At 43.4% G+C, this 18,072-nt stretch overlaps 1 protein-coding gene across 1 annotated transcript in view; it reads left to right on the top strand.

Moving 5' to 3' along the window:
• ahr2 (aryl hydrocarbon receptor 2) overlaps positions 1–18,065 on the top strand; it is a 52,146-nt gene extending 34,081 nt beyond the window's left edge. Inside the window, exons 3-11 of the mRNA XM_053493222.1 lie at positions 815–936; positions 1,461–1,550; positions 4,942–5,062; positions 9,708–9,847; positions 9,952–10,154; positions 11,153–11,262; positions 11,417–11,558; positions 11,653–13,375; positions 13,462–18,065. Coding sequence (XP_053349197.1) covers positions 815–936; positions 1,461–1,550; positions 4,942–5,062; positions 9,708–9,847; positions 9,952–10,154; positions 11,153–11,262; positions 11,417–11,558; positions 11,653–13,375; positions 13,462–13,563 — 2,753 coding nt within the window. The 3' untranslated portion in view covers positions 13,564–18,065. The remainder of the gene's footprint in view (positions 1–814; positions 937–1,460; positions 1,551–4,941; positions 5,063–9,707; positions 9,848–9,951; positions 10,155–11,152; positions 11,263–11,416; positions 11,559–11,652; positions 13,376–13,461) is intronic.
• The last annotated feature ends 7 nt before the right edge of the window (positions 18,066–18,072 follow it).

The raw sequence follows: 18,072 nt of genomic DNA, 5'->3' as shown, positions 1-18,072 counted from the left end.
TGGTGAGGCGTTAGTGGTTAAGGTTTTAGTGGTTAGGGTTTAGTGGTTAGGGTTTAGTGGTTAATTTGTAAGATTCATAGATGTTGTGTTATGAGGGCCTGGGTATTACAGGTTGAGGGCCTGGGATTACAGGTTGAGTGCTAGGGTTAGGGATTACAGGTTGAGTGCTAGGGTTAGGGATTACAGGTTAAGTGCTAGGGTTAGGGATTACAGGTTGAGTGCTAGGGTTAGGGATTACAGGTTGAGTGCTAGGGTTAGGGATTACAGGTTGAGTGCTAGGGTTAGGGATTACAGGTTGAGTGCTAGGGTTAGGGATTACAGGTTGAGTGCTAGGGTTAGGGATTACAGGTTAAGTGCTAGGGTTAGGGATTACAGGTTAAGTGCTAGGGTTAGGGATTACAGGTTAAGTGCTAGGGTTAGGGATTACAGGTTAAGTGCTAGGGTTAGGGATTACAGGTTAAGTGCTAGGCTTAGGGATTACAGGTTAAGTGCTAGGGTTAGGGATTACAGGTTAAGTGCTAGGGTTAGGGATTACAGGTTTAGTGCTAGGGTTAGGGATTACAGGTTTAGTGCTAGGGTTCGGGATTATGGACTATGAATTGGTTTTAGTGATTTGAGTTTGAGATTAGGATTAGGGGTTAGAGACAGTGTGAGAGTATGCGTGAGGGATTAGGGGTTGAAGAATGTTTTGATCATCTGAACATAATAATTCACACTCATACACTTTCTTTCTCACACACACACACACACTTTCTTTTACACACACACACACAGAGCATTAACCCTTTTCCCTGTCTCTGTTTGTATTGTTTAGCCACGATGAGAAAGACGGTGGGCGGAGCTAACGGCTGGCCCGCGGGGACTCTGGGAGGAAACGGACAGAAGGTCAGCAGCCTGGACGGAGTCAGCTTCTCCGAGGGGGAGTTACTGCTGCAGGTACACACACACACACACACAACTACACACACACACTCCCATCCATCAACGCTGTACAGAAATAAATCCACGAACTTACTTTATCTGTCACAAACCCAATCCATACGTGTGGGCGGAGCTAGAACTGGTGCAGCGCTGTGATTGGTCAGAGGTCGTTGTGCGTCTGTCCGTCTGACTCTGTCTCTGACTCATTCTCTCAGTTCTGTTATTTCTTTAACAGATTTACACACACTTTAAAAATGATTAGCCCTTTGCCTTACACACACTCATACACACGCGCACATTTTCACACACACGAGCACATATCCATAAACACACACACACTCTCACGCGGAACCACTTACATTCTCACACACGCTCGCTCACACACACATACACACGCTCATACACACATACACACGCTCATACACACAAACTTACTCACACACACTTACACTGTGATATCCTTTGGTGCTTTTCTCATGGGTTATTGTTTATAACTGTGTGTGTGTGTGTGTGTGTGTGTGTGTGTGTGTGTGTTTCAGGCTCTGCACGGCTTTGTGATGGTTATAACAGCTGAAGGTTATGTGTTCTACTCCTCGCCTACCATAATGGACTACCTGGGGTTTCATCAGGTCAGAACACACACACACACACACACACACACTACACTTTTGTAAAACTGAAATAAACTGAGGCGTGTGTGTGTATCAGAGGTACATCTCTTCTCATTGACAGGTTGTAAAAGCACAGTGTGTTTTAACTGCTGATTGCAACAGAGTCATGTGTGTGTGACAGTGTAAGTGTATGTGAGTGTGTGTGTATGAGGAATCTGTTCCGCGTTTAAAACACAGACCCCCTACAACTTACTGATAGAGAACCAGAAATACCTGTCTGAGAGAGAGACACACACATATATATATATATATATATATATATATATATATATATATATAGAGAGAGAGAGAGAGAGAGAGAGAGAGAGAAAGAGATGAGTAGTAAGAGAGACATATATATTCAGTTTATTTGTATAGAGAGACACATAGAGAGAGAGAGAGACGAGTAGTGAGAGAGACACAGAGAGAGATGAATAGTGAGAAAGACACAGAGAGAGAGACGAGTAGTGAGAGAGACATAAAGAGAGAGACGAGTAGTGAGAGAGACATAAAGAGAGAGACGAGTAGTGAGAGAGACATAAAGAGAGAGACGAGTAGTGAGAGAAATGAATAGTGAGAGAGAGACAGAGAGAGAGAGACGAGTAGTGGGAGAGACACATAGAGAGAAATGAATAGTGAGAGAGACACAGAGAGAGAGAGACGAGTAGTGGGAGAGACACATAGAGAGAAATGAATAGTGAGAGAGACACATAGAGAGAGAGAGAGAGACGAATAGTGAGAGAGAAACAGAGAGAGAGATGAATAGTGAGAGAGACACAGGTAGTGAGAGAGACACAGGTAGTGAGAGAGACACAGAGAGAGCGAGAGAGATGAATAGTGAGGGAGACACATAGTGAGAGAGACAGAGAGAGCGGTAGTGAGAGAGACACAGAGAAAGATAAGTAGTCAAAGAGACACATAGTGAGAGAGAGACAAATAGTAAGAGAAACACAGAGAGAGAGAGACGAATAGTGAGAAAGATACATGGACAGAGAGAGAGAGAGACAAGTTGTGAGAGAGAGATGAATAGTGTGAGACAGAGAGAGACACACACATAGAGAGAGTGGTAGTGAGAGAGACACATAGAGAGAGAGACGAGTAGTGAGAGAGATGAATAGTGTGAGACAGAGAGAGACACACATAGAGAGAGACAGGTGTGATATACAGTTATGCACAAAGTTCATTTTTGTTGGAGTTTTATGAATGTAACATATGCACTCACACACACACACACACACACACACACACACACACACACACACCTTCATGTCATTCTTTAACAATCCAGTCGGACCTGCTCACTGTGGCTTTACTGTTCTCATTTACAGGTAGTTTACATTAAACACATGCTGCACACACACACACACACACACACACACACACAAACACACACACACTCTTTAAAAACCGGAGAGACGCCATTGTTGTTGTCATTTTTGTTGTTGTAGAACTCTTGTCTTGTGGTCAGCAGGAGGCTGTGACACACACACACACACACACACACACACACACACACACACACACACACACCCTGACTTACTTACACAAGAGGAAGTGCTGCAGCGCAAAACAAAAACAACTCTCACACTGTCTGTAGTGTTTATCCTGTACAGGGAGTCGATCCCGGGGGACTCAGGGCACGAGGCAGGGGACTACCTGACACCATCACAGGGCACACACACACACACACACACACACACACACACACATTCACACACACATTCACACACTACGGGCAATTTTAAAACACCAGTTAGCCTAACCTACATGTCTTTGGACTGCGGGAGGAAACTGGAGAACCCGGAGGAAACCCACCAAGCACGGGCAGAACATGCAAACTCTAAACACACAGAGACGGGAATCGAACCCAGACCCTGGAGGTGTGAGGCGACCGTGCTTACCCCTACACCACAGCGCCGCCTGCAAAATTAAATCAATTATTTAAAAACTTTTTACTATTAAGGCAAAGACAAAAACCTCATAAAAATTATAAACGTCTCCAAAAATATATATTGAAGAACGTCTCAGTGCAGTAAGAGGATATGAGAGAAATCTTACAATATCTTTCACCCACAAACACACACACGCGCAAGGTAAAAATTATAATAAAGAAAATTTTAATACAATCATAAATCAAACATATAATTAAAAATAACACTGGCTGTATTAATGAACAGGTTGAGAACAGGATGGTCTCCAAAACACAGAAAATAGTCTTATACTGCAATAGAGTGGAGCACAGGGGAGTGAGACAGGTGAGAGAGAAGTGAGACAGGGGAGAGAGAAGTGAGACAGGGGAGAGAGAAGTGAGACAGGGGAGAGGGAAGTGAGACAGGGGAGAGAGAAGTGAGACTTATACTGCAATAGAGTGGAGCACAGGGGAGTGAGACAGGTGAGAGAGAAATGGGACAGGTGAGAGAGAAGTGAGACAGGGGAGAGAGAAGTGAGACAGGGGAGAGGGAAGTGAGACTTATACTGCAATAGAGTGGAGCACAGGGGAGTGAGACAGGGGAGAGAGAAGTGAGACAGGGGAGAGAGAAGTGAGACAGGGGAGAGAGAAGTGAGAAAACGGAGAGAGAAGTGAGACAGGGGAGAGAGAAGTGAGACTTATACTGCAATAGAGTGGAGCACAGGGGAGTGAGACAGGTGAGAGAGAAATGGGACAGGTGAGAGAGAAGTGAGACAGGGGAGAGAGAAGTGAGACAGGGGAGAGAGAAGTGAGACAACGGAGAGAGAAGTGAGACAGGGGAGAGGGAAGTGAGACAGGGGAGAGAGAAGTGAGACTTATACTGCAATAGAGTGGAGCACAGGGGAGTGAGACAGGGGAGAGAGAAGTGAGACAGGGGAGAGAGAAGTGAGACAACGGAGAGAGAAGTGAGACAGGGGAGAGGGAAGTGAGACAGGGGAGAGAGAAGTGAGACTTATACTGCAATAGAGTGGAGCACAGGGGAGTGAGACAGGGGAGAGAGAAGTGAGACAACGGAGAGAGAAGTGAGACAGGGGAGAGAGAAGTAAGACAGGGGAGAGAGAAGTGAGACAGGGGAGAGAGAAGTGAGACAGGGGGAAGAGAAGTGAGACGGTAAAGAGTGCGAAACAGTTGAGGACAGTGAGAAAGGTGAAACTGTGTCACACTTACTGACCACTAGAGGGAGCAGGTGCATTACAGATTAACTTGAAGATGTGCAGATTATTTACTGAACATAAAAACATTATGCACTAAACTATGAGTGCTGTGTGTGTTTGTGTTTGTGTGTGTGTGTGTGTGTGTACTGATTTATTTTTTCAGTTTTATCTGCACTTGGGATATGTGGCTCTTTATGTTTCTCTAACGTATGTGTGTGTGTGTGTGTGTGTGTGTGTGTGTGTGTAGTCGGATGTCGTGCACCAGAGTGTGTTCGAGCTGATTCACACTGATGACCGGGCCGTGTTCAGGAGACAGCTGCACTTCGCCCTGAATCCCACGCAGGATAATCTCACTGATGATGCTGATGGTGTGTAGCACACACACACACACACACATACAACCCACACACACACACACACACACACACACACACACACACACACACACACAGACACACCTTGCTTCCTTTCACTGATTTCATCATTATTTCAGCACATGGACGCTAAACTACATTTTAACATTACCATAGCATTAAATCCTTCACTTCTTGTTGTTACTAAATACACACGTGGACAAAACTGTTGAAAAGAAAAAACCTCACAATGGTCATAGAAATAACTTTAATCTGACAAAAGAAATAATTAAAAATTCTATGAATGTTAACCAATAAAAGTCAGACATTGCTTTTAACTATGCTTCAACAGAATTATTTAAAAAAAATAAACTCATGGAACAGGCCTAGGCAAAAATGATGGTACCCCTAACGTAACCTTTTGAGGCGATCACTGCAATCAAAGATTCCTGTCCCTGTCAACGAGACTTCTGCCCCTCTCAGGGGGTATTTCGGCCCGCTCCTTATGAGCAAACTGCTCCAGTTGTTTCCGGTTTGAAGGGCGTCTTTTCCAGGCGGCATGTTTCAGCTCCTTCCAAAGATGATCAATAGGATCGAGGTCAGGACTCGTAGACGGCCACTTTAGAACAGTCCGATGTTTTCCTCTTAGCCATTCTTGGTGTTTCAATTCAATTTTATTTATATAGCGCTTTTAACAATGGTCATTGTCTCAAAGCAGCTTCACAAAAATAAATTATAATTATAAAAATTATAATTAATAATAAAAAAGATATATATATAAAATAATAATAAATTGTGTGTGTGTGAAAAAAAAGGGTGTCTAGATAATAACGAGATGAATGAATGAAATGTCTCTGATGAGCAAGCCAAGGGTGACGGCGACAGTGGCAAGGAAAAACTCCCTGAGATGGCAATAGGAAGAAACCTTAAGAGGAACCAGACTCAACAGGGAACCCATCCTCATCTGGGTGATAACAGATAGAGATGATATAACACCATGTGTGTTGTGCAGCTGAAGGTTCAATATAACAGAAATTCTTTAAATTAACATGAAGTCCAGTTCAGCACAGGGAGTCAGTAGGTGCAGAGGGCAGATGGGGTCTGGATCAGTGGGAGCACAGGAGCAGGATGTGTAGCTCCAGCCATCATAAAGCAGAATCCAGCTGGAGCTGGTCCTTCTCTGGATGCCTCAGGATCCTCACAGGGTTGGCCTTTGTCTACTGAAGCTGGTACAATCTCCAGATGCCTCGGGATGGGTAGAAAAGTACAGAACAGATGGAGAGAATTAGCGTAGTTGCCATTTAGGATAGATGTACTGGAGTATGAAGTTATGGGATGAGTTACGCGTATGCCAGATTAAAGAGATGCGTCTTGAGTCTACTTTTAAACTGGGAAACTGTGTCTGAGCCCCGAACACTGTCTGGAAGGCTATTCCAAAGCTTTGGAGCTAAATATGAAAATGCCCTGCCCCCTTTTGTAGATTTTAAAATTCTGGGAATTACAGGAAGTCCAGAGTTTTGTGATCTTAAGGGACGTGGTGGATTATAGCGTTTCAGAAGACTGGTTAGGTATGTGGGAGCTAAACCATTTAATGCCTTGTATGTAAGTAATACTATTTTGTAATTAATTCTAAACTGAACAGGTAGCCAGTGCAGGGATGATAATATTGGGGTTATATGATCATATTTTCTGGATTTAGTGAGAACCCTGGCGGCTGCTTTTCGGACTAACTGTAGCTTGTTTATTGAGGATGCAGGACAACCACCTAGTAATGCATTACAATAGTCCAGTCTGGAGGTCATGAATGCATGAACTAGCTTTTCTGCATCAGATACGGATAAGATACTCCTAAGTTTGGCGATATTTCTAAGATGGAAAAAGGCTGTTTTTGTGATACTGGAAATGTGATTTTTAAAGGACAAGTTACTGTCTAATATTACGCCCAGGTCTTTTACTCTTGAGCTAGTAGTAACAGAACATCCTTCTAAACGCAGGCTGAATTGTGAAAGCTGTTGTGTGCTGTTTTTGGGCCGATGAGTAATATCTCTGTCTTGTCTGAGTTTAGTAAAAGAAAGTTATTGGTCATCCAATCTTTTATGTCCTGGACACACTCGGCTAATCTAGACAATTTAGGTATTTCGTCTGGTTTTGTTGAGATGTATAATTGGGTATCATCAGCATAACAATGGAAACTAATCCCATGTCTTCTAATGATGTTACCCAAGGGAAGCATGTATATTGAGAACAGCAGAGGTCCTAAAACTGACCCTTGTGGGACCCCATATTTCACTGGCATTACATCAGACGGTACTCCATTTAGATCTACAAAATGGTATCGATCAGACAGGTATGATCTAAACCATTTTAATGCCTGTCCCTGAATACCTACAGTATGTGATTTTGTAAGCGATCTGAGAATATTATGATCTATAGTGTCGAATGCAGCACTAAGATCAAGCAAGACTAGTATTGAGATGCAGCCTTGGTCCGGAGCTAAAAACAAGTCGTTTGCAATCTTAACTAGTGCAGTTTCTGTACTATGATGGGGCCTGAAACCTGACTGAAATTCTTCAAGGATGTTGTTTTCCTGCAAAAATGTGCATATTTGAGCTGATACTACTTTTTCTAATATTTTTGATATAAAGGGGAGGTTTGAAATCGGTCTATAATTTGTTATTTTATTTGCGTCCACATTAGATTTTTAAAGAAGCGGCTTAATAACTGCCAACTTGAAAGGTTTAGGGACGTGACCTAGATATAATGAAGAATTGATAATGTTTAAAAGTGGCTCTCCAACCGTGTGCATCACTTTTTTCAAAAATTTGGTTGGGGTGTGTTCTGTGTGTTTTGGGTCTTTGTCCTGTTGCAAGACTCATGACCTGCGACCTAGACCAAGCTCTCTGACATTGGCCAGCAGGTTTCTCTCTCGAATCCCTAGATTGTTTTAAGAATTCATTGTACCCTGCACAGATTCAAGACACCCTGTGCCAGATGCAGCAAAGGAGCCCCAGAACATAACAGAGCCTCCTCCATGTTTCACAGTAGGGACAGTGTTCTTTTCTTGATATGCTTCATTTTTCCATCTTTGAACATAGAGCTGATGTTCTTTGGCAGAAAGCATTTTTGTCTCATATGTCCAAAGGACATTCTCCCAGAAGCTTTGTGGCTTGTCAACATGTAGTTTGGCATATTCCAGTCTGGCTTTTTAATGATTTATTTTCAACAATGGTGTCCTCCTTGGTCGTCTCCCATGTAGTCCACTTTGGCTCAAACAACGACGGATGATGCGATCTAACACTGATGTTCCTTGAGCATGAAGTTCATCTTGGATCTCTTTAGAAGTTTTCCTGGGCTCTTTTGTTACCGTTCGAATTATCCATCATCAATTTTTGTCCTGTGGCCATGTCCAGGGAGGTTGGCTACAGTCCCATAGATCTTAAATATCTGAATAATATGTACAACTGTAGTCACAGGAACATCTAGCTGCTGGGAGATGGTCTTATAGCCTTTACCTTTAAAATGCTTGTCTATAATTTTCTTTCGAATCTACTGAGACCTCTTCTCTCCTTCGCTACCTCTGGTCCATGTTGAGTTTGGTACACACCATGTCACCAAACAACACCTGACTACCTGGAGCCCTGTATATACTGTAGGCCCACTGACTGATTACAAGATTGTAGATACCTGAGATGCTAATTAGTAGACACACCCTTGTCCCTTTGGTCACAATACTTTCTGTCTTGTCTAGGGGTAACATAATTTTTGTCTAGGCCTGTTCCATGAGTTTATTTTTTTAAAATAATTCCGTTGAAGCATGGTTAAAAAGCAATGTCTGACTTTTATTGGTTAACATAGGAACATAGAATTTTTATTTATTATTACTTTTGTCAGATTAAAGTTATTTCTGTGACCATTGTGAGTTTTTCTTTCATTGATCGAAGGGTACCAACGGTTTTGTCCACGTGTGTAGACTTCAGCGGGGATCAGCCACACAACCCGGTCTTGTATTCCTGTCTCTCTGGGGACGTTCCATTTTCCAAACCAAGATACACAAACATGTACGAACTTGTTTCCTGATGAATTTTGCATGGTATTACGGGGTATATTACGCGGCTCAGCCACAAGGGGGAGACAATGTGTTAAAGCACATGATTATCTACAGGAAGCATTTTTAACAGATGGAGCTATTTATCAGCTCGTGGAGCATGAATACTGACAAATAGGGCCAACCAAGACACGTGTGTGTGTGTGTGTGTGTGTGTGTGTGTGTGTGTGTGTGTGTGTGTGTTTGGATGGGTGAGCAATTCGCGTGTCTGGCTGTTATTACTGAATATGTCTGGAATGTGTATAGAGGAATGTGTGTGAGTGTTTGTGTGTGTGTGAGAGAGAGACAGTGTGTGTGGGCAGGTCAACAGTTCATTCACGTGCATGAATAAACGTCTTAAGACTTGTGACGTGATCTGCGTTGTAGTGCGTTCGCATTTAGAATTCTGCGTTTGGTTTTTTATCCAGCATGACTTACACACAGGAAATAGCTAAGCTGGGGTTCGAATTCACAACCTTCTGGTCACAGACAAAAGACTTTAGGATAATAATAGGATACTGCAAAAAAAAACAAAAAAAACACAAAGTTTATATTGTGTCTGATATTTCTCTGAAGGACTCCAGAAGAAGAGCGACATCACCAACGCCATCGTAAATTACAACCCTCAGCAGCTACCACCAGAGAACTCGTCCTTCCTGGAGAGGAGCTTCTGCTGCCGCTTCCGCTGCCTCCTTGACAACTCCTCTGGGTTCCTGGTAAACACACACACACACACACACACACACACACACATTCATGCATACACATGCATCATTACGAACAAAACGTGACCTTGGCCGTGTTTCTTTCCTTGCCCCAGGCGCTGAACTTCCACGGACGGCTGAAGTATCTTCACGGTCAAAACAAGATGGCGGAGGATGGCAGTATGGCGCATCCTCAGCTGGCTCTGTTTGTTATAGCGACGCCCCTTCAACCACCCGCCATCTTGGAAATTCGGAGCAAGACGCTTCTCTTCCAGACTAAACACAAGCTGGACTTTACACCTATGGGCATTGACACCAGGCAATTAAAACTTGATTCTTCTCCTGGTGTAGTAATATACCACTGTGTGAACATTAGGGGGAGATATTGCATCCCTTTAATATAATATTCATTTAGCAGGGTCGGGGGATGCTCTTGCATCCTTCTAATTTGGCATTGTGACATAAAGTGGAGCTTTTGGATCTTTCTAATACAGTATGCACCCAGCAGGGGGAGCTCTTGTAACCTTTTAATATGACATTTTGACAGCAGGAGAGCTTGTGCATGTTTTTAATGTAGTAGATTGATAAAGGGGGTCATGTTGCACCGTAAAAATACAGTATATGGACAGCAGGAGGAGCACAGGTATTCCCCGACTTATGAACATTTGAGATACAGGCCGCGCTTCAATCACGGGATTATCTCACGTGTATTGTACAAAAAAAGGACCCGCAGTGCACCAGATACCAATATTTACAATGTGTAAATGAATGTATAAAAAGTCCAGTATATTGTATGCGTGTGTGTGCGGGAGAAATGAGTTGGCCTCACTGGTTTCAATGAATCAGTTCTTTCAGCACGATGATAGAAGATGGCTGTCCTGTAAAGCTGTCCTGAATGAATAATCCTAATTTTGGAAAATCCTAAATTCACAGTTCGAAACAGCTCTGAGACAAAAAATAGTGTCCGGGATTTTCCGCAGAGACAACACTTACATTTCACTGAGATTCATTTCCTTAGGCATGATTACGGTTTTTGGCCACATGTTGGCAGTGTGAGGAAAGGGGACAGAGATTTAGTCACATGGATTGATTTACTTTAAATTGTATATTCATGTCAAAGGTGTACAAGACTCACTTCATCAGACTTAGGAACAAATCAGACTTACGAACCTGCTCCCGGAACGTAAGTCGTTCGTAATTCGGGGACTACCTGTATTTGGACAACATAGAGAGTTCCTGCAGAGATGTAATGAGTATTAGTCGACTTAATGTGTAAAGTCTTGTAATACCATGGTGTGTTTGTCTTTCTTTGCGTAGGGGGAAGGTGGTGCTGGGGTACAACGAGATCGAGCTGTGTATGAGAGGTTCTGGGTACCAGTTCATCCACGCTGCAGATATGATGTACTGTGCCGACAACCACATCAGAAGTGAGTTACGGCAAGAGCAAATTAATCACAGATCTATTGTGTGAAGTTTTTTACCAGTTTACCTAGAATTAACTACTTTTAAGGACTTACAAAACAAAAGCCATCTAGTATCTGTTAAATTTTCTTAATGCTTATTTCTTTTTTCTTTCTCCAGTGATTAAAACTGGTGAGAGTGGTTTTACAGTCTTCCGGCTGCTGACGAAGTCTGGAACATGGGTCTGGGTCCAGGCAAACGCCAGGCTCGTCTACAAGGGCGGACGTCCGGACTTTATCGTGGCACGACAGAGAGCTTTAACGTGAGACTCGAACAGATCAGAGATTGGTTTTGGTTTGAAGTGTTTTTGTCTGTTCCTGTCTTTACCTCTCTCTTGCACTTCTCCTTCTTTCCAGTAATGAAGAAGGGGAAGAGCATCTACGGCAAAGAAAGCTGCAGCTTCCTTTTAGCTTTGCCACTGGAGAAGCCGTCCTATACGAGACCACCCCTTCTCCGGACATGACTAACATCTCTACCCAAATCAAAGGGGGTAAGATTAGCAGACCCGCCGTGCTGCCTCCAAGCTCACTGCTGAGCTCCATGCTGAAGCAGGATGAGTCTGTCTACCGAACAGACAGCGATTCTAACTCTCAGTCCTGCCTGGAAAAGGCATTCCAGGACAGCCACGCCCTTCTCACTGTCCCTGGAAAACCCTGGGTGGAAACAGAAAAGAGCTCTGTGGGCATCAAGGAGGAATCGGCAGCGCAGGAGATGATGGACAGCTTGCATCAGATCATCAGGGACAGCAGCATGTGCGGTAACTTGGATGACCTGAATATCGACCAGGAGGAGCTGAAGGAATGGGAGAATGCGCTGCTGCGAATAAACACCATAACCAGCATCGAGCTCCCCGTCGAGCTCAACGACATCATGGCCAACGATATCTTCTCATATGTGGAGGACGTGCTGTTGAAGGAGTGCAGCACCGACATGAACGAACAACTTCCTGAGTGTTTGTCAGAGCTACAGCTGCAAGGAGACCTTAACGAGCTCTTAGGCATTTCAGACAGTCTTGAAACAGGTAGTCCCGGACAAGGAATAATGAAACTCGCTCATATCAGTCCGGAGTTAGAGCAGGCAAATCCTGTGGAACCGTTTGTTGAGCTGTGCGAAAGTATGATTTTTGATACTTCACCTCCCGGGCAGCAAAACCAGTCCAGGCTGACAGCAGCAAGCCATCGCAGCCAAGCAGAGATCGGACTCCCCGGTCAGAATCACATCCACAGCGGAACCCTGGGCTATCCAAAAAACGTGCTGTTGCCCAACCTTCAGAACCAAGCACAGCATGTGAGCTTCCACAACCACAATCCTGTCCCGTTCAACCAGTCGGTTCAGCCGAGCAGTCAGTGGACGGGACCCCAGATGTCCGGCAGCAAGAATATTTCACTTCCACAAGACATTCTGTTGAACCCTTCACCAAGTGCCTGCCTCCAGGGGCAGTTTCCCCTCAGCACTCAGAGCGTGGACAATCAGAGACGTGCAGGGTGGCCGCAATCCCAGCCCTCGGTTCAAAATTCAACATTACACAGCGTAGTTCCAAAAGTTCCCACCGTTCAGAATATCCCAGATGGCCATCGTCAAGTCCAGTCATATCCACTAGCGAGGTTAATGCAGCAGCCCCACGCTCAACCTGAAGTGATCGGTAATACAGTCTATGGCCAGCAGGGGGAGCATGTTGTGCACCCATCGAATTCTGTGTTTGGGCAGCAGACGACTAATGCAGTTTATGCACAGCAGAGGGAGCTCTTGCACCCGGTGAACGCTGTGTTTGGGGAGCAGGGGAAACCCATGGAGGTGGCGAACGCAGTTTACAGCCAGCAGGGGGAGCTGTTAAACAGTGGGAATCTTGCCCCTATTAGCAGTTGCATGTTTGAGAGAACCCCCGTTACCAGCTTATGCTTCTCACCTGGACAGGACATGGTGTTTTCGAAGACAACGGAGTTCCTGCCGCAGAACCCCGTGCAGGGCTCGTACATCTTTCAGAACAGCTCCGCCGAGTGCATACTGAACAACGGCTTGACGCCGGACAGCGCCTGCCACCTGCAGCAGCAGTTCCTCACCTGCAACAGCCAGACACAGGTAACGTAAAAAAGACTCGCTAAAAAGTCTGTTTCTGCCGCTCGACCATCATCGGTCACGTAATTCGTCTGATTTGTCTTCTACAGATCACCAACCATCCAGTCAAGGAGAACGGACCGTTCCAGTTCACCCCAGTGACGGGCGGGACGCCGTGCTTTACCAACCACACCCAGAGCGAAAGTTTTTAGGAAAAAAAAGTTCCTGTCCAGCGCAGCTATGTTTTGTTAACGGAGAACGGAAGAAGGGACGTCCCCATGACGAGTGAAGACCCCGCAGACGCTTCTTCGTAATCAGACTCTCCCTTATGTCTAATCGCAGCTGAAATACGTAACATGAGATTAAAGGTGGAGGGGCTGGACTGGTCATGGTAGTGCTGTCTGACAGACTACATGTGAAACCCTGCACGCCTGCTCACGCTCACACACTCATCTATCTGATGCCGTGTTTTGTTTTGTTTGTTTTATTTGTTCGCTTGCTCACTCCCAGCGCAAAGTAGTTCAGAAGGACAGAAAAGTGGAGGAAAAAAACTGTTTTAGTGCATTTCTATGTGATTTTCCTGCAAGAGCGTGAGTAGGGTGTGTGTGTGTGTGTGTGTGTGTGTGTGTGTTTGCGTGTGTTTGCGTGTGTTGAGAGGAGCTGCTCAGAGCTCGGTTATGAAGTATGCAGTAGAAAAGATGAAAGCTTTTCTTTGCAAAGATAATTCTGGGGGGAAAAGCCATTTTAAAGACATGCTTGTTTTTTTCTATTTATTTAGAAAGAGTAGAGTTATAAAAAAAAAAGGGAAAAGCCTCTTAGTGCTCACGTGTTCCCTTTTGGATTTCTCTTGATGCACTTAAGAAGGTGAGATCAACACCTGTAAAAATGACCGATTGTAAAAAAAACAAAATGTGTTAAAGTGTAAAAAAACAAAAAAAGACTGAAAAAAGACAGATCTTGTCCTGCATCCAAAGACGTAGCACTATGACAGAAATCAGACACAGTCGTTAGGCGTGGTGTTATTTACAGGACTCCCTCAGTGCTCCAGATTTGTGTGCGTGTGTGTGTGTGTATGTGATAGAGTACATGGGGGCAAAACTACTGCCTGACTGACCGCTAAAGCTGAAGCATCCTTGTCTGTCCAGCTTTTCTTCCTGTCATTTATTTTATTTTATTTTAATGTTCGTTGGGGAATGCCCCACCCCCAAATTAATCACCCAGTTACCAATGACACTATGAGCACTTGTTTAATTGGGGAGAAACACCTCGCCTAACACAACATGCAGGTTTTATAACTGGAGTTTTAAAAATTTTTTTATCAGAAACACCAAAGAACCGCAAAAACACGTAACCATAATTTTCATCACACGCCGAAATTTTCATCGCAGTATCGTATTATTATTATTATTATTATGACATAATCATGACTTCACATATATACGCGTAAAATATATGCCTTCAGCTTTTGTTTGTTTTTGCTTTAAATATGCAATCTTTTTATATTTAGTTCTGTTCGTTTAATCGAATGTCATTGAGCCATTTTTTTTCATGTCTGCTTGTATTGATAATCATAATCGCGTAAGTGCTAGCACGCTGACTTCCTGTTAATCGGGCAAGCTAGCAAGTTAGCACCTTTTCTTCGAGAGCTGGTGCGGCATTACACGAGTGAAAACACTTGGAGAGTGTTATACCTGCAAACGCACAGAAGTCAGGCTGAGAGCCAGCTGTCGACGTTTCTTCTCTCTTTGCTCTCTTTATTTTGCATACTTCCTGTTTCCCCGCGTCCCTGCTGCTGAGCCGTCCTACGTGCCTTATTCTTATCGACACTTTAGCCTTTCCATATGACTGTATGTTATTAATATAGCATTACGAGCGCGCACATGTTACAGAACCATACAGGCTAGAAACGCTTTCATATATCAATATCGGGGACATATGACTGATGGCATACCTGGAGCACTTTGCTTATCTTATTCGCTAGTCTTGATCGTTTTACACAGAGGTGGCGTGAGATGCCCGTTGAGTCCATCTGCAGGACAGTTTGAAGGTCTTACCCGCAGTCCTGTTTTGTTCTTTCAGCATTTTAAAGTGGGCAAGGAATTACATGGGAAAGTTTTATCGTCAATCTTACATTAGGTTGACGTGCGTGAAATACAGCTAATAAATATTTATTAAAAAATAAATAAGAAAAAAAAGGAGACCTAAACTGTGACTGGTTTATTTTTGAAAAGCGAGAGCTTTTTCACACCACAGATTCCATCCTTCCTGACCAAAGTCTTGCTCGTCCTCCAAATTTACTCAGCTAGGTGTCTAATCCCTGGCATGTTGGTTTAGATTTAACGTCTGATGAAAACTGAGAAATTGTTTAACGTCACACAGGCGCTTTAGGTCTGATTTGGACTTTAGGTCCGATCTGTTTCTAACCACACTGCAGACTGCTCCCCGGTGTTTCGAGACATTTTGGATTGTAAGATGAGGTGATCCAGTGACTGAGATCTGACAGTACTGGGGTTGATCAGACTGCATTGGTAAGATCTTGGCTTAGTTGTTGTCAGGGCAGATGAAAACGTGACCTATACGGGTTTAAACCTGTAATCAGAAAAGCTGAATTCTACTGTATGGTCATCTTGTGAAGATAAAACTACAGTCTGGATTGGAATTCTGTGCAATGAAGGCTAGATTGGAGATCGGATTTTCCTGCAGACGTCGATGGCATAAGGATCAGAAGACCTTGAGGACTTGCTGTGGACCTTGAGTCTTCTGTCTGATTTGTTTTTTAAAAATCTGAAGATTTAATCGGTATGTAGACTGTTGGGTAAGATCAGAACTTAGAGATGCTTTCAGAAATGTGTAAAAAAAAAAAAATAGATAGATTTGCCTGCAGAGATTATAGTGAGATCAGATTTCTGCAGAGAAGATGATGAGATCAGAAATCCCAACAATGAGAGTTTGGTGATATCAGATTTCCCTGCAGAAAGTTTGGTGGGATCCGATCTCCCTGAAAAAATAGTAGTGATATTGGATCTCTTCGAAGGTGGGGAGATCAGAAATTGTGGTGTAATCAGATGTCCCTGCTGGGAGGTTAGTGAGATCAGATCTCCCTGCAAAAAGGGTGGTGAGATCGGATCTCCCTGCAAGTCAAGTAGTCAAGTAGGCTTTTATTGTCATTCCAACCATATACAGTTCAGTACACAGTGAAACGAAACAACATTCCTCCAGGACCAAGGTGCTAGATCAGTGAGGGTGGTGAGATCAGAAATCCCTACAGAGAGAAGGTGGTGAGATCAGACCTCCCTACAGAGAAAAGGTGGTGAGATCAGACCTCCCTACAGAGAAAAGGTGGTGAGATCAGACCTCCCTACAGAGAAAAGTAGTGTCAATGTCGTGAGATCAGATATCAGATCTCCCTGCACTGAGTTTGAATCTTGCTGGAGACAGCAGATCGCCTACATCAGTTAAATGTGGAGTAACGTGTAGAGAGTCACCCTTTGCGCCCCTGTGAAGTGCGCACTTTGCAGTAAGGGTCTGTCCCTCCAGTGCATGTTCTTGATTGGACTGAGGACATATCCGAGTCGCCAGCAGAGGGCAGCGAGAGCGAGCAGCCTGGAGTTTGGTTTCCACTAGTGTTGTTCAGAGCCGTACAGTTCAAGGGACGAATGCAAGGGATGAGTGATTTTAACTCTGATTGTTTCTTACGCAGTTTATCTACAAGCTTACAGAAATTCTCTCTGCTTCACTTTACCCACTTTAATCTTCTGTAATTTCCCTGGTGTGCTGTTGATAACGGCAGTAACAGAGCAGGTGAAAGCTGGATGCAAAAAATCAGGGTTTCCTGGAAATCACAACCAAATATCAGGTGCCTTATTGATATTTCACCGAAAAAATATTTTGCTATAAATATGAATTTTTTACTATTATTTTTTTTAAAAAGAATCTTTTAATAAAGAAACAATCATCTAGGAATCCAAATGAGCGACGTTCGGGAACAACTGACAGATGCGTGAATTGATTGACAGGCGAAGGGTGTGTTTTTAGGCTGGTTGTAATTTTGTAGAGTTTCTGAAATCTCTGCTGTCTGATGCACAAGACTGATGCACTTGCTTATTCAAGAGGCTGTAAAAATAAAAGGTTTAGACGTGAACACAGCCACTGAAAACACCCTCACCTGGGGGTCGACGTAGCGTCCGAGAAAAAAAATAATACTTAAACAAAAAGCGCAATTTCTTTTCCTGTTAGAGGAATAATTGAAGCACTTGCTATTTCTGATTCTTTCCAGTGATGACATTCATCTGTCTCTTCTGAAACGCAGTATCAGTGTATGTTTTATCTTTTTATTATTATTGTTACTAGCATTGTGTGTAATTTTGTCGTCTTTGTTGCTTTTCACAAGCGTTTTTTTTGTTTGTGCTCACAAATATACTATATACAATATTTTGTAAAGTTCCCTGCACACCTTGTACAATTTGTATACCTTTTTTTTCTGCCAATGAAATTGTAGTTTTTGTTTTTTGTTTTGTTTTTTGTATTAGCAGATGTCTTACATGTTTGCTGTGTCTATCAACATTTACGTCTTTATATTATTACAAGCGTTTATTGACCACACTGGTTTGTTAAAGTGTTCTTATTATTAGCGCTTCTTTTTTCTAACGAGAGTGCTGATGTTCAGTAGTCTTGATCATACTGAAAGCCATGAAATAAAAAATTGCAGACAAAACCTCTTT

Source organism: Clarias gariepinus, chromosome 3 (assembly GCF_024256425.1).
Source record: "Clarias gariepinus isolate MV-2021 ecotype Netherlands chromosome 3, CGAR_prim_01v2, whole genome shotgun sequence".
NCBI classification, from domain to species: Eukaryota; Metazoa; Chordata; class Actinopteri; order Siluriformes; family Clariidae; genus Clarias; species Clarias gariepinus.
The sequence above is the reverse complement of the archived record's forward strand: the minus strand, read 5'-3'. Positions and strand labels throughout refer to the sequence as shown.